Here is a 15,944-nt window from a genome sequence, read left to right on the forward strand (position 1 = left end):
TCTGAATTCTTTACCCTTTCAGCTTTAGGGGGAATTTTAGGGAAAAAGATGGAGATGGTACATTCTTGCTTGGTTTACTTAGATGTAAGGCCAGTCTGAAAGGAAATTATGGCCTGCAAATACCTTGCTTCGCTGAGCCTCAGTAGCCTCACCTGATGACAGTACTTGTTTGATCAGAGTTGTTATGCCTTCAAGTGAGAGCTGCTATGCTCTTTAAAAGAGAGAACCGAGGGACTTGGAAAAGTGTTTCCACAGAGAGGTTGGGAATTCATTCAGATGGTGCCTACCCGCTGAATGTCCACTCTGTGTTGGCACCTATCTGCTCCGGAGGATGGAGTATGAACAAGACTCAGGGAAGGGCCCTCCCTCAAGACACCCCCATTCTGGAGAGAGATGTCCAATACACATGATAAAAATACAAAAGGTGTAATTTGTTAGATGGTAGCCAAGCAGGGAAGGAGGGCAATAAGAGGGCAGAGTTGAAGTTTTAGATAGGATGGCCGGGAAAGGATTTCTGGAGAAGGTGACTTTTTGGTCGGGATCTGAAGGAAGCAGACAAAGGAGCAGAGCAGGAGGAGAGTGAAAACACGGCGGAGGGAAGGGACAAAGGGAGCACTCTGTGCCTGGAGTGCGCTGAGTAAGCCGGGGTGGGGTGGGAGAGTAACAGGAGATGAGGTTGGAAATAGAACCCCACAGTAACACTAAAAACACACCACATCCTCATCTTTTACCCAGGCACTGTAGCAAGTGTGTTTCTATATATTAATTTAATCCTTATTATTTTATACCTGTTTTACAGATAAGGAAACGATTGACCAAAAGTAGCACTAGACCCGGTAAATCATCCAAGGGCACCCCACACCTCCTCCGAAGCCTTTTCTCTTGATTTCCATGCTCCTCTGTAGGAGCTGCGGAGCTCCAGCTCAGCTCGCTGACTCTCTCCTAGACCAGGGGAGATCCCTGCTTGAGAAGAGAAGAATTTCACTGGAGTCAGGGAAACCTTGCCCTCCTTGAGAGGAAGCTACCTGACCGGTCAAGGTCAGATTGCAACTAAATTTAGCTGGAAATCAGTGTATTGATGAGCTAGTCAACTACCCGCCCATTCCAGCCTGCCCAGAGCTCAGGACATGTCATATTCGCTTAAAAAAGCCCAAGTTCTTTCTCACGGTGTTATCCTAGTTCGCCCATCTCCCCCAGATTCAGGTAGGAGGGTTCTCAGCCTTATTGTCGGAAGGAGGGTATACTTTTCTGAGAGGCACGTGAGTTCTTACGCCCAGCAGCTAGCTTCCCAGGGATGGATGTGTCTGCTGACAAATTGCTGTTGTCCTTGCTGGCCACCAGTCTGAAAGATGATGAATATGTAGGAGCTGTCCTGCATTCATAAAATGGCATTCTGTTTTCAAACGTCCTTTTTGTCCTCTCGCCCTCCTACCCAAAGAAGGATTTGCAGGCCTTCGCTTGGAAAGCACAATCACTAATGCAGTCTGTGCTGACACAGAAGACTTCTGTTGGGGGGAGAGATTTTCAGCCTTTGCTGAGATCTGGGTCTCCTGTTACTGCAGGCGGAGCCATTACTATGCAGTAATCAGTCCTCTCAGACACTGGGTGGGGGATCCGTATTTGGATGTTATTCCTCGGCCACCTTCAAGAGACTTGAGTTCCTGAAACCTCAAGGAACTAAAAGGTGGTGAATGGTTGTCACTGATAAAGCATGATGTTGCTCATCTTATTCTTTCTACAAATACCAAGTTATGCTTTCCTTATTTCTTGGAAACAGATCAGCAACAACAGCAAGATTCCTATATCCCTTCATTTGAAGAACTTATGTTGGATAAAAGCAAACACCTTTATTCTCTTAGAGTTGACCCTTACATAGTAAGCTTGAAGTTTCATCATGATTTATATTTTATTTTTTATTTCTTTAAAAGATTTTATTCATTTATTTGGGAGAAAGAGAGAGAGAGTTCATGCATGAGAAAGAGCAAGCACGAGCTGGAGGAAGGGCAGAGGGAGAGGGAGAAGCAGGCTTCCCACTGAGCAGGGAGCCCAACACAGGGCTCGATCCCAGGACACTGGGATCATGACCTGAGCTGAAGGCAGACATTTAACTGACTGAGCTACTCAGGGCACCCCTTGATTTATATTTTAATCAAACAAAACAATGTATTCCTGAATCGAGCTGCCAGTAATTAAAAACTGTAACTAAACATTTGAAAAAGAGGGAAAGAATACACACACACTATAAAAACTTGTTGAGAAATGAAAATAGGCTATTCTTTCAAAAATTAATGTAATTAGCAAAATTATACCTCTCTGTGCAAATATCATAAACCAAATTCTATCTAGCCCCAATACTACTTTATTAGGGGTTTTTTTCTTTTTTTTTTTTTGGTTTTAATTTAGAAAACGCTCCTTAATTGGGAGACAGTGAAGATCTTGGAATGGGTCTCTTACACATGTGTAAGCCAGATGGAAAGTGGTCTTATGAGCCATTGGGTATTACCTGTGTTCCAGAAGATCATGGGTGTTGGAATTTGAGAAATACGCCCCTCATTTGTACATGCTGCTAAGCAGAGAAGAAACAATGCCCCCTCTATCTCCCTCCTTTCACCCACTATGGGAGATCCCTGAAGGCAAGGCCTTATCTTTTAATCTTTGTGACCTTGTGGAGAAAATGACTTTTAATAGAATTCAGCATTCATTGAGCACCTATTAAATGTCAATTTTTTTTTTTTAAGCAGGGTTTTTCAGTCTTGGCTCCATTGACATTTTGAGCCCAACACTTCTTTGTTGGGGGAGGGGAATGTCCTGTGCATTGTATAAGGTCTAGAAGCATCTCTGGCTTCTACCCATGAGGTATCAGTAGTACCAGTCGTGACAATCAAAAAATGTCCGCAGACGTCCCCAAATGTCTTTGGGGGCTGAGTGAAAACTACTCTTATTTAAATGGGGTGAGGTAGAGAGTTTAACTACATTTTCTAAGATAAAACATATATGACTGCTTAAAATTCACTCCCCATCTATGCCTATACCCATACCCATACCCATGCCCATACTCATACCCACACTCACACCCACACTCACACCCATACCATCTATCTCTGCACATACACATTCTTGCAGAGTCCTTACAAAAGAGGCATTTGGTTGGAAGCACTCATTGTAGTCTTTTTTTTTTCCATGGGAATCATTATGACTCCAGTAAATTGCTCACTAAATTTCATCTGTTGCTTGCGTTCCTGCTCAGATACAACTAAAGCCTATTGAAATTGATTTTTGTGTCAGCAACAGAGCAGGGATTCAGTAAGAACATGAAAGCTTCCCTTTCATTCCTAGTCTTTTTCCCCCGCATTATTTTAGATTTGGTGGGCCCTAATTATATTCCAGTGCTTCTCCTGCTGACATTTCTTTTGTTTTAATTAAAACTTCGGGAGGTTTGAGGGCACTGTGGGAGAGAGTTTATTCATTAACAGCCCTGATAAAGAGTCAAGTAGGTCCCTTTTTGTGTCCCTGCTGCCTGAGAATGATAGCCGGGGACCCAGGGGTCCTTTCCCTTGGTTTTTTCCTTACCACACTGGTGCCGTCCTTTTCTTCGCCCATAACTCCAAGCTTCCAGACCTGACCTTGCTGCTGCCACAGATGCGCTGTTATTAAGTAACCCAGACGGCACTGTGGGTATAATGGCTTCCTATTGAAGCCATAAATTAGGGGAAATGAAATGCAGCACTGTCTTTTTTATCATCGTTATTATTATTTATCTCTGCCTTGCTGCCTACGGTGCCTCGTGGTGCAAAGCCAACCCACCCACCCCTGACCACGTAGTTGTAAATCTCCAAAAATACAGGGCTCGTGTTGGGCTGTAACTGACAAACCGATGCAGGACTGGGGAGAGAACATAATATATCTTCTTAAGCTGGGAAGTGGGATGGAGTGAGCAGAAGAGTCTGTCAGAGATCCTGAGGGGAATACAGAGTTGCCCCCTGAAGTAGTTTGTACTGAGAGAGCTGTTGATTCAAACTCTGACCCAATGAGCTGCCCTTCTCTAAGAACAGTTGGATCTGTCCTTGGGTTAGTGTTCTCTCAGGAAAAGGGAAGGCAGATATGGAGGAACTTGAACAGGGCAGAGTCTGGGCCTGGCTTCTCTCTCGTCATATCTTTCTCTCCCTGACCCTTTCTTCAGTCAGGTAAATTGTGAGATCATGAACTACAGAATGCTAATGTCTGCTCACACCTCCAGGCCTCACTCCAGTGAGCCAGTGTGTTGCTTAGCGCTTGGAAAAGAAAACAGAAACAAAACCTTCTTGAGCAAAATATTCGTATCAGACCATGTGGCCTTTTCCTTCAGTTACCATACTGGGAAGCATTCTTACTGTCCCCTATTCCTTAAGAGAAAAGCTATCTGCCACTCTTAAGTAGACATTTCTCTAAATTCTTTCATGCTTCTCCCAGGTTAAGCCATGATGGATCACTGGAGTCTCTCTGTTCACCGTGGTTTGAGGCAGCGTACAAGGTCCACTAGGCCTAGAAACTTCATGTTTCCTGGTGTGGTTTAACACCTACTCTTTGTCAGATCCTGTCCTAGGCAACGACAGAGGATTGAGCAGACATAAGGCCAAGTCCCTGTCTTTGAGGAGCTTTTGGTTCCAGCGTACAGCAGCCGTGTGCCTGGAGGACTGAAGGTCCAAGGCATGGGGGACTAAGGAACTCAGAGGAGAGACAAATTGGTTCCAATATCATTCACACCACCTATTATAAGCTCTGAAGAGCTGTCCGCTGTTGCATGGAACTTTTATAGACTGCATCAAGAGCAGCCCATCTTTGTATCTTAAGGGGATTACTAACTTCTCTATCATGCAATATCCATGTATTTTAAGACATTGTGCTCTGAAATTAATAATGCACTCTATGTTAATTAATTGATTAAAAAAAAGTGCTTGGACTCTCAGATTTCAGAGTACTAAAATCTCACCCAATAGAAAAACCCCAGTTAAAAAAACAAAAATAACCACTGAGAATCAACATAAAGTTGTTTACTTTTATGTTTTAAAAATTAAGAACATTTCATTAAGGATATTTTTCCACCAAAAATCTTAAAGTAAAGAAACCTACTTAAGTTGAATACCTCTGGCTTATCTGGAAAAAAAAAAAAAAAAAGTCACACGGTCCTTATTTTCCTCCTTTTACTGAAGTCGAGTATACACTTCATCCTGGACTGGTGTTCAGGAACCAGGGCTTTTAAATGCCATCTATATCTGCAGGGACTACCCTGACTCAGGGAATAGGGAGGACTTTGGAGGTGGTGGGGAGGGGTGGGACACTGGGGAGGCTTAGGAGTTGGCTGCATACATTTTTTCTCCATCTTTTGCACCCCTCCATCTAGGGAGTTGAAATTTCTGGGAGGATTTATCTGCCCAGCAATTAATGTATGAAAGCCACCAAAGATTTGATAATTCTGTGGCATAAGTTAGAGGGGAGCTCGTAAGATCTTTGGTTTTGTGCTCCCTTTTTTGGGGGGGGGGTTGAGAGAAGAGGTTACTGGGAAGTGTGTTCTTGGCTTACAGCCATGGCCAAGAGACTGGTTCTGCTACTTTTCTGAGCTCTCATCACCCTGCCTCCTGTCTGCCTCGTCACTGCTGTTACTTGAGCTGTGCGTGCCTTTCCTGGGTACAGGCATCAGTCTCCCTGCCAGGGAATCTGCATACATTAACTATTGTCTGCTAAAAATTGTGACTCTTTGATTTTTTTTTCCCTTTAATCATCCATTTTGATTTATCAACTGAGCCAAACTGGCAGCCCTGAAGACAGGAATCCTAGTTTCTAACAAAGAAAAATGAGACAGTCTTTTCTTCTCCACCCCGTGTCTGTGAGCAAGCCTCAGTTCTCAGTTGGCCCAGCCCTGAACAATCTTGAAAACAATCCATTTTCTGCCTGGCAGAGGGACCAAGCAGAGGAATTCACAGTGAATGGTGTTGAGATGGGGAGCGGTTGCTTGGGAACTGTCCTGTGTCGATGCCTTGCTTCCTCCTTGCCACAAGTCTGGGAGCAGTGATGGCTGGATGGCAGCTCTGCGGAAACGGAGAGCAGGACTTTTTTAAGCTACTGATGGATGGCACATGCCGGCCAAGGAAAAATAAAGTCCTTATTTAACCTGGAGAAACCCTAGGAGTAGGCACTGGTTCAAATATATCCTGTGACCATCCTTGTTCCTTGATTAGAAGGATCTTCGGAGTCTTTTCATAAGGTTGATTTGTCTACCTCTTTGCCCCAAGACATGTTGAAGAAAGAAAGGTAGCATTCTTGAAGATGTCCAGATAGGTATCTTAACTATACTTTAATCTTAACTGTGACTGGAGCATCAAGAGTTCATCTTCACTCTCATCGTTATAGCTCAGAGAGAAAGCTAAAACCAATTGCTAATCTCTGTGATCTGTGGAGGGGGGAAGTAGATTGGCCTCTATTGAGTTGAAAGGAACTTCATCCACTAAATTCAGCTCTTCATGTCTTATTTATGAGTGAGATGATTGAAATTCTTGCTCGCAGCCCCACCCCATCTGCTCCTGTACACTTTGGCCCTGGATAGAAATGGGGGGAACTGGGAGAAACTGATGTGGACATATGGATGGTGTTGACCAAGAACCTGAATACAAGCCTCAGCCCTCACAACTTGTTTCAGTCCACTAGTTAGCAAATATTTACTCTGAGTCCCTGCTGTGCCAAGCACTGTGGGAGGTACAGGGTAAATATGTATCCAAGCCATTCCCAAGTCCTGTTGAATATCTCCTGACTCCATCCACTTTTCACCCTCTCCCTTACTTCCATCTTAGTCCAAGTTGCCATCCTCTCTCAGCTGAATGAATTACTAAGTAACATTATAAATATTATTTTTCCATCATCTTTTCTGTTTCCTCTGTTCTCTGCCCTGTCCCTAGAGCAATCTTTTCAAAATGCAAACTTGGTGACTTTACACCCTTGCTTCAGACCCTTTAGTGGCTGTCCATTGGTCTTAGGATAAAGGCAAAACTGCTCAAAGTAGCCTATGAGGCCCTGCATGGACTTGCTAAACACTTTCTCTCTACTCTGCCATACTGGTCTACTTTTAGTTATTGAAATGCTCTAATAACTATAGCATAACATGCTATTCCCATTATCTGGATATATTTCCTAACACTTGACTTAATTCATTCTGTTTATCTTTTAGGTCAGAGTTTTTGTAAAAAACTTTCACCTCAGATCCAGTAAGAAATATTATACATTAATACCAAGAAAGAGAGAAAGAAAAGAAAGGAAGGAAGGAAGGGAGGGAGGGAAGAAAGAAGAAAGAAAGAAAGAAAGAAAGAAAGAAAGAAAGAAAGAAAGAAAGAAAGAAAGAAAGAAAGAAAGAAAGAAAGAAAGAAAGAAAGAAAGAAAAGGAAGGGGGGAAGGAAAGAAGGGAGGGAAGGTAGGGGGAAGGATGGAGTCTTTGGTTTTGTATTGTTTTTTTTTAAGATTTTAATTATTTATTTGAGAGAGACAGAGATAGCAACAGAGATAGCTACAGAGAGCAGGAGCAGGGAAGAGAGGGAGAAGCAGGCTCCCCGCTGAGCAGGGAGCCCAATGTGGGGCTCAATCCCAGGACTCTGGGATCATGACCTGAACCGAAGGCAGACACTTAACCGACTGAGTCACACCAGGAGTCTTTGATTGAGTTCCCTGGGAAATAAATTTTGAGGACAGAGATTGTTGGAAGTATTTTGGGGAGTGCTCTCAGAATCAATACCTATGGGAGAGTGAAGATAGATTTGAGCAGAGGAAGAAATTGAATGCACTGACAAGGCCCCAAGCAATCCCAAAAAAGAGCTTCGGAGCTGGGATGGCCCCTCAGAATTGTTCCATTTTGACATAAATGGTGTAGGCTTTTATTTTCCTACATCTACCAGGCACTGAATACTTGCTGCCTTCAGGTAAGGGGCATTACTTTAGGCAGGGAGCGTGACCTTGGGTCCAGCTATTCTCCTTGGTGAGGGGCATCTCCTGAAGAGAAACAGAAGACTTCCGTCCTGAAGAAGGGATCTGGATGGCACTCCACAGTGGCCATTACACGTCAATCCCTTGTGATGCTGGACCAGTTTGCTTTGTATAATAAGTCTGGAAACAGCTCCTTTAGTATTCCAGTCATTCTCTTTTCCTTGACAAAGTTATAAGAAGCTCCCAACTGCATCTTATCTGATGGTTGCAACCTAAGCTCACCGTTTTCCTCCTCTCCTACCCATTTTGCTTCTCTTCTCCTTGGTTAGCATCTTTGCTGGTCCATGTGGCTGACTCTCTGGGGTGACCTGATCTTCATTCCTGAGACATCTGAGGCATGCCTACCATGCCTTTGTCAGGCTTGACTGCTGCTCTTGTCCCTTTACCAAAATTTTGGGTGGCATTTAAAAGAAACCTCTTATCTTCTACAGTCTGAGAGTAGAAGAAGCTGAGGACCAAACCCAGGAATTAATTATCAGGGTAGAAGAAAAAGGTTGAATCCCCAATTCAAGTCTAATTGGGAAGGAATAAGTCTCTGAAGCTTGAAATGGAGACATCCAAGCTGATGCACTTGAGAGCTTGATATCTCCGATTTCCCCAACTCCTCTGAGGCCACAGCAGTGATGTTCCTGTCTTATTCCACCTCCCTGATGATTTTCACAGGTGGCCTTCAGTTGGTGACTAATTGCTCTTGACTTTTCATTGTTTTTCTCTAGTACATCAGGAACTCTTAGCAAAAGCCATCTGATTCCATTTTTTAAAACTACTCTTTCTCCTGGACCTCTCTAATGTCTGAACTGTTGGAGTCACTAGTTTATTCTCTGGCACCTCTATCCTACTGCAGTTCCCCAGGAGTGAACATTCTTATTCTTGACCGTGACACTGCTGCAGCATGCCAGGGGCATGCCAGGAGCCACTGTCACCAGTGATGGGGGTCTCCTTGACAGCTACTCTTAGAGTCTGTTTCCTCAGGCCATTCCTGTCACCGACTGTCAGGTAAAGTTCCCCCCAGAAACAGACCCCGAGATGGAGATTTACATGCAGGAATTTTATTGGGGAGTGGTCTTAGGGTCTACACCTATGAAGAAAATAGAATTGTGTGGAAGAAAGAGTGTAACTGCAATGCAGTCTTACAAAGACCACGGCCATCCCTAGAGGAGGTCAGGAGCTGAGATGGTCCTTCAGTATTGTCCCACTTTAAGACAAGAGGGCTGTGCTTTTCTACTCCCGTGTCAACCAGTCAGTCATTGATTTGGCTGTCTCCAGGAGAGAGTGTGACCTTGGCAGTGCTTTTGTGGTTGAGGCTAATTCCCAGGGCTCGAACTGGCTGAGAGCTGTCAGATGTTTCAGTCTTGAAGGGAGAATCTGAGTGGTGCACTATGGCATCAATGGTAGATAGATAGATGATAGATGATAGATAGATGATAGATGATAGATAGATAGATAGATAGATAGATAGATAGATAGATAGATAGATAGATAGACATAACCATGATATTTGAGCCATGAAAGAATAGCTATAACCACATGTGCTACACTCAGGTTTTTTTCCATTTGATTTGGTTTATTGTCATGGTTCTCTGGGCGGTTTTGTTTGTTTGTTTGTTTTTAAGTAAGTTCATGCCCAACATGAGGCTTGAACTCACGACCCCGAGATCAAGAGTCACATGCTCTAACAACTGAGCCAGGCAGGTGCCCCAGTTTTCATGGCTCTTGTGATGCACATGTTGAAAATCACAGCACTGGATATGATCAGTAGGGTTCGTGTAGGATGCTGTAGAAACACAAAGGTAGGGCACTCACTCGCTATTAGGAAAGTGAAGAAGTCTTCCTCAATAAAGGTGAGATCTAATCTAAGCTAAACGCGAGATGCTAAAAACATTCTACCTGCGTGTGAGTCCTTGGACAGCAGGGAAGGAAATAGTAGGTAGAGTGTCTGCATTTTCCATAAACCCAGTTTGCTCCTGTGCTGTGCTGAAAACAAATGTATTTCAGTGACCTAGAAATGAAAGGACTCTTTCTTCCAGGCTAGCCTCAGGCTAGCATCTCTAAAGCCATCTTGCTGTTCCTTAGAAAAGAACAGCAATAACAGAGCCAAGACTTCCATGGCTATTTCAGACAAAACCATTGTTTTTCTTTTGCATTCATTTTAGGGAGGAGGTAAAGGGGTAGAGTACTATAATCCTTGAGTGATTTAGATTTCACTGCAGTGTTGAGTTATTTTGTAAAGAACAAGAATCAGCATATATATATATATTTTTTTAACCTCAGGTGTGAGGTAGAAGAAAGGAAGAAGGGGAGCAGGATGTGTTTGGATGTGTGTCTGAGGAGGGGGCCAGACCACACTCACCAGTTCTGAGTGACCCCACACCCTTTGCTCTCCTCGATTTGATGCCCATTCTTCCTCCTTCCTTGTGAGCCTGCTTGTTATGCTTGAGGACATGATTGACAATAGGTTTTGGGTCCTACTGGAATATGAATTATGCTTTTTAGTCTAGATTTGGTCTTTTATTTTTGCTATTGTTGATTACTTCAGGAAAAAAAATCTTCTTTCTTTTATTAAAAAATGACTCAGCAACTGCAGTCCAACAAGATATTTTTTTCTAATTTTTGTGGAGAAAAAAAATTTAACCCTTTTGTCTCCCTTTAAAGTTTTTTTTCTCCCCAGAATTAAAATTTTTTTTGTCCTTGGCTGAATATGTATTTTAGATTCAAATTTAGATGGAGTCTATGTTTATATTTTTCATTACTTCATAAATGGAAATAAATTAAAATTAGGAGTAATATTAAATTTTCACTTTAAAATTCTCCTGTAATAAAAACATCTTCCCATGTTGCCTTGCCCTCAAATAAAAAAAAAATTTTTTTAAATCCTACCTGAAATAGAGATGAATGGTTCGATGTTTAACTCCAGTGAAGCAAAATATAAAAAGAAGGTCTGTTTAAAAATTTCTCAAAATCTTCACGATAAGAAGTTTTAATTCAGGAGCTGGATGGCCGAAGTGGGAGAGAGGAGAAAGTGTCCTGCGTGTAGGTTCTCATTAACTGTGAGATTTTGGCCTCATCTCTAAAAGGGTATTGGATTAGGCACCTTAGGCTCTTCCTACTCAATTTATTTGTGGTTTTATGAAGTTGCCTCTTTAAACCCTGTCCTAACAATGACTGTGCCTCAGGTTCCTAGTGATCTTTAGGTCAGCTGACTCCCGGCTATTCCCTCAAAGTCAGCCTTAATCTGGATCCTAATTTGGGTTGACATTCTCCAGTGATGTAAAAGGCCCCTCATGCCAGGCGGCCTCCTTTGTGGTCCTCCTCTATCAAAGGCTGACAGCTCAGCAGCCTTCCTATTCCAGAGTGCGGGGACGTCTTTGCCTGGGACTGAGCTGAGGCTGCTAATAGTTGCATCTCCAGGACCTCATTTAAGCCCAACTAGCACCCCGAGGTGTATTATTCAGTCAGCTGTCAGAGCCATCCAGAACTGTTCTTCAGCTTGGGAGTGAAATTGAAAATGGGAGAGAAGTAGGTTATTTTCTTTCTCTGTGTTGCTTTCAATGACATTAAAGCAGTTACTAGAATAAAAACAAAGACAAAAAACAACACCGTACCCTACATTCAAAAAAGTAGCAGGTATTTAATTTATTTCTTTCAAACCAAGAACTGCCCCATACCTTGTGTTTGCAATATGAAGGGGATTGCTTGTATTCTGTCTGCTCCCTGGCCTTAGGCCTGGGCCAAGGGCTAGATGTGCTGGGCTCCCAGGCTACTGGTGGAAAGAACTAGGTGTTGACGTGTCCTTGTAACAAATTATGCATTCCAAGAGGATTCCCTGTTTCTTGAGGACTTAAAGATCAAGTGTAGTGTTTCTCAAACTGTGTGTTGATAGGGGCGCCTCAGGGGCTCCCACAGAGGAAGAGAAAGAGGTGGTGGTCAGAGTAGACCAGACTTTGCTGGTCAAGCCCCTGCTTGAACCGGGAGGATTCCATTTAAGATTTATTTTTCTTTTTGGGTACTTGAGTTGAATCTAAGAGGAGTGAGTAACTGGGGATTCAGGAGAAGAAGGGTGTCTTAGGCCAAGAAAACACGTTACCAGAGAGGCAAGAAACAATATAGTACATGTAGAGAACACACACAGTTTTGTCTCAAGGATCCCAGAATAAAAGCAGATGGGAACCTCTCAACGTGGTATGGCAAGTAGAGGGTCGGGTCTCAGTCAGCTGTACAAGCAGGTGTTTTCCTTCATCTGGCTGTAGCAGAACTCTTAGCAGAACTGCAAGTTGACGGGCTATAGGATACTGACCAGATGCTCTGTATTTGTCTTCAGTTTCCCTCCCCTCCTTTAATGCTTTAGTAGAGAAACAGCCATTGTTTAAGGTATGATTGCTGACCCTTACGTTGAAGACTTGATACAGCTGACCCCTGAACAGCAGGAGTTTGAACTGCATAGGTCCGCGTAGATGCAGCTTTTTTGCAGTACATACCGTCAATGTATTTTCGTTTCCTTATGATCTTCTTAATAACATTTTCTTTCCTCCAGCTTACTTTATTGTAAAAATACAGTATATAAGACCTACCACATACAAGGTATAGATTAACCAACTGTTTTATGTTATTGGTAAGACTTTTGGTCACTAGTAGACTAGTAGGAGTTAAGTTTTTGAGGAGTCAAACGTTATACATGGATTTTTGACGGCCCAGGGATCGGCGCCCCTAACCCTTGCGTTGTTCAAGAGACAACTGTATTCCCACAGAAAAGCTGCTGATTCCTTTGCTAAGGTCATCGTTATCGTATCCTAGACTCTGACTGGGACCTGGACAGCTCGGGAGGCCATTCAGTATTTATCAACAGAGGGCAGACAGGGAAACTGGGCCCAGATGGGTTACATCACCTGTCCCGGATGAACCTGCTGGTCATGAGCAGAACCTGGACAAGAGCCAGGCCTCTGGAATTCCGGTCCAGGGCTCTGTATGGTAACACTCCAGGCCCTTCCCTTACGGTCTGAAAGTTGAAATAAGTAGGAGGGGTTGTTCCCGTGACCATATTGGTTACCCAGTTGATGCCTCCTTCTTTTAGCTCTTTCCTGACCAAGGAGGAAAGGGAGGGAGCAGAATGGAAGGTGGAAAGGTGAAGGAAGTGCTACCAGAATCAGAGTAAATAGGCGTAAAAAGCTGAGAGAGATAAGAAGCGAAGGGTTAGACAGCACCTAACCTATCCCCTCTTCCCAAATACAAGCATCCATGCTTCCATCACCTGCTGTTTACATCCATGACCATGCCACTCCGGCTGTGGGGTGAGCACCCACCACCCTGGGCACTGGGAATACAGCGATGAGACATAGCCCTGGCCTTCATGAAACATACAGCCTGGAATGAAAGACAGCATTTAACATTAATCACAAGACAGGGTCATAACTAATCATAGGCCGCATCTGCGGACATCTCCCACGTGCCAGACACCATCACACACTGTATCCACGTTATCACATTTAGTCCTCACTGCAATACCAGGAGTCAGGTACCACGGTCTCCATTTTCAGATGAAGAAACTGAAGCCTAGAAGGTTAGGGAAGTTTAGGGGACTGGTGTAAGGTCATGCAGCTGGCATTTGAATCCAGCTGATCTTGGAGGGAGTATAATACTGCCTGGTAGCTGTCATAGGTGAAATGTATTTTAGGAGCCACATATAAAATGCATTTAGAAGTGATGCGTATTGACCGTCCTTGCTACCGTCTGAGAGTTGGATGTAGACTTCAAGTTTCTCAAGGAGCAAGTGTAGAGAAAGCTTCTGTTCTGGGGTTGCCCTCTCACCACACCCCATTCTCTTCTGATTCTGTGTGGTTACCACTCTGTGGTGGTCCCAAGACCAAAGAGGCCTGCTTTGGGCAAGTGGTTGCTTACGCGCAACGCTGCCTCTTTGATCACAAATTTGGACTTAGTACTATCTGTTTTATTTTAGGCTTACTTTTAAGATAAAGATACATTTACGATCTCAAGTAAGAGCAGAATACTATCCAGTTGAGACTGTTACCATCCCATATATTTTCGTAATCCAGGAAACTAAAGTTTCTTCACATACTGAGTATTTCCTGACAAAGGGGATAGTTATGTCTCCTCCACGCAGGCCAACCTCCCCTTCCTCCTACACATGCCCTTATCTACCACCTTGGAGAGAAGATAGAACCAAATTATTCAACATTGCCTTTTTTTGTTTAACTTAACAATCACTATGAAAACAAACCCAAAAACTAAGTGATGGAGATGTTTTACAAAGTAAACACTAAATGGAAATTGATCCTTGAAGCGTCTAAAGATGTGTGTGTGTGTGTGTCCCCGTTTTCCCCAACTGTATTCTGTAACAGTGATCTAGGTAATTGATCTCTATAGGTGGAACTGAATGTGGACATTGCTTACCACAACTAAAGTCTTTTATTATTTTTTTTTCTTTACAGGGTCGTCACGTTAAAACGGGCCAGCTTGCAGCCATTAAGGTTATGGATGTCACAGGGGTAACGTATCTTTATCTTGCCATCTCAGTAGCTATATATTTGTGATAGAGAAATTAGTGATAAAAAATCATTTTTCAGAAATAGAATCTTCTTAAGCATCTAAAGTCTTTCCCCACTGAGCTTAACATAAAGCAGTTAAGAGTATCGAACAGCTGACTGGAGAAGACCATGGATAAATCACTCTAATTAAATTAGATATCTACCCACTGCCTTATGTAGTTAGAGTGAATAATGTGTGTTGAAAATTTACATAAATACAACCACGGATATTTGCATATGAAGACAGAACACGGATTTGAAGGTATTAAAAGAATAATACCGAGATTACACAGAAGAGATGGGTCTTAGCAGTTTTCCCAAAGGTCAACCTAATACTGAGTAGATAAAGTTTGTGTAGCTACTGCAATTTGATTAGGCTATTTCACATGAATATTTCCCTCCTCCAAAATATTGACCAAATAATCCCAACAACCAAAAATTCTTTTTTTTTTTTTAAAGATTTTATTTATTTGAGAGAGAGAGAATGAGAGAGAGCAAGCACATGAGAGGGGCAGGGTCAGAGGGAGAAGCAGACCCCCTGCTGAGCAAGGAGCCCGATATGGGACTCGATCCCGGGACTCCAGGATCATGACCTGAGCCGAAGGCAGTCGCTTAACCAACTGAGCCACCCAGGCGCCCCCAAAAATTCTTATTATTATGGAATAACACTGAAATAAAATTTCTGCCCGGATGATCAAAAGCAATCTAAGGAATAGACTTTATTTTAAATAAAATCTCATGCTTTCAATCCTTTTTGCTAGATCTATTTAAAATATTTTAATGCCTTTTTGAGAGTATAGAGCAAAAATCAGACTTGAAAGGACTCACTGGACATCAAAAGCATGTTAATAATTTTCTGTTGTTCTGGGGATTTTTCTAAGATGTCTGCCTGGCGTACATAAAAGCTAAAAGACCAAAGTCTTCCATTCAGCCCGGAAGTTGTTTATTCAATGTAAATAGACATAGAATGAATGAATCACACAAAGATATCAAGAACCAACATACAGATTAAAAAAGGCACACAATATATCTGCTTGTCAGATTTCAGTCCATGTCTTTTCTGGCCCAGTCTGTTACCTTTGATAAGTATATATTATATGGTACCCTGTCTCCCATAATATTAATTTCACTAATGTTCATTTATACCACACATTGTACTGACTTCCTTTCCTTACTTATTATTGATCTGAATTTGTCTTTAAATTATGTTTTTCACCAGCAAAAAATTATTCCCATGTTTATTGGCATTAGATAAAGTACTACTTCTTTTTATTTGTATTTGATAAATAAATATATTTTGATCTATAAATACAGATAAATACATTATTCAAATTTCAAAGGTTGCAAACCAGTTCAAATATTTGATCCCTATTAGTTTATTAATTCACCTGACTTTTACTG

At 42.5% G+C, this 15,944-nt stretch overlaps 1 protein-coding gene across 12 annotated transcripts in view; it reads left to right on the forward strand.

Annotated features, from left to right (window-relative positions):
• Positions 1 to 15,944, forward strand: part of TNIK (TRAF2 and NCK interacting kinase) — a 385,586-nt gene that overhangs the window by 219,093 nt on the left and 150,549 nt on the right. For all 12 annotated transcript variants that reach the window (XM_045903381.2, XM_045903382.3, XM_064585383.1 and 9 more), the window contains exon 3: positions 14,448 to 14,504. In XM_045903381.2, the coding sequence (XP_045759337.1) occupies positions 14,448 to 14,504 (57 nt within the window). The remainder of the gene's footprint in view (positions 1 to 14,447; positions 14,505 to 15,944) is intronic.

This window comes from Mirounga angustirostris, unplaced genomic scaffold (genome assembly GCF_029215605.1).
Source record: "Mirounga angustirostris isolate CCGP_5_RB_7025 unplaced genomic scaffold, mMirAng1.0.hap1 SCAF_1, whole genome shotgun sequence".
Classification (NCBI taxonomy): domain Eukaryota; kingdom Metazoa; phylum Chordata; class Mammalia; order Carnivora; family Phocidae; genus Mirounga; species Mirounga angustirostris.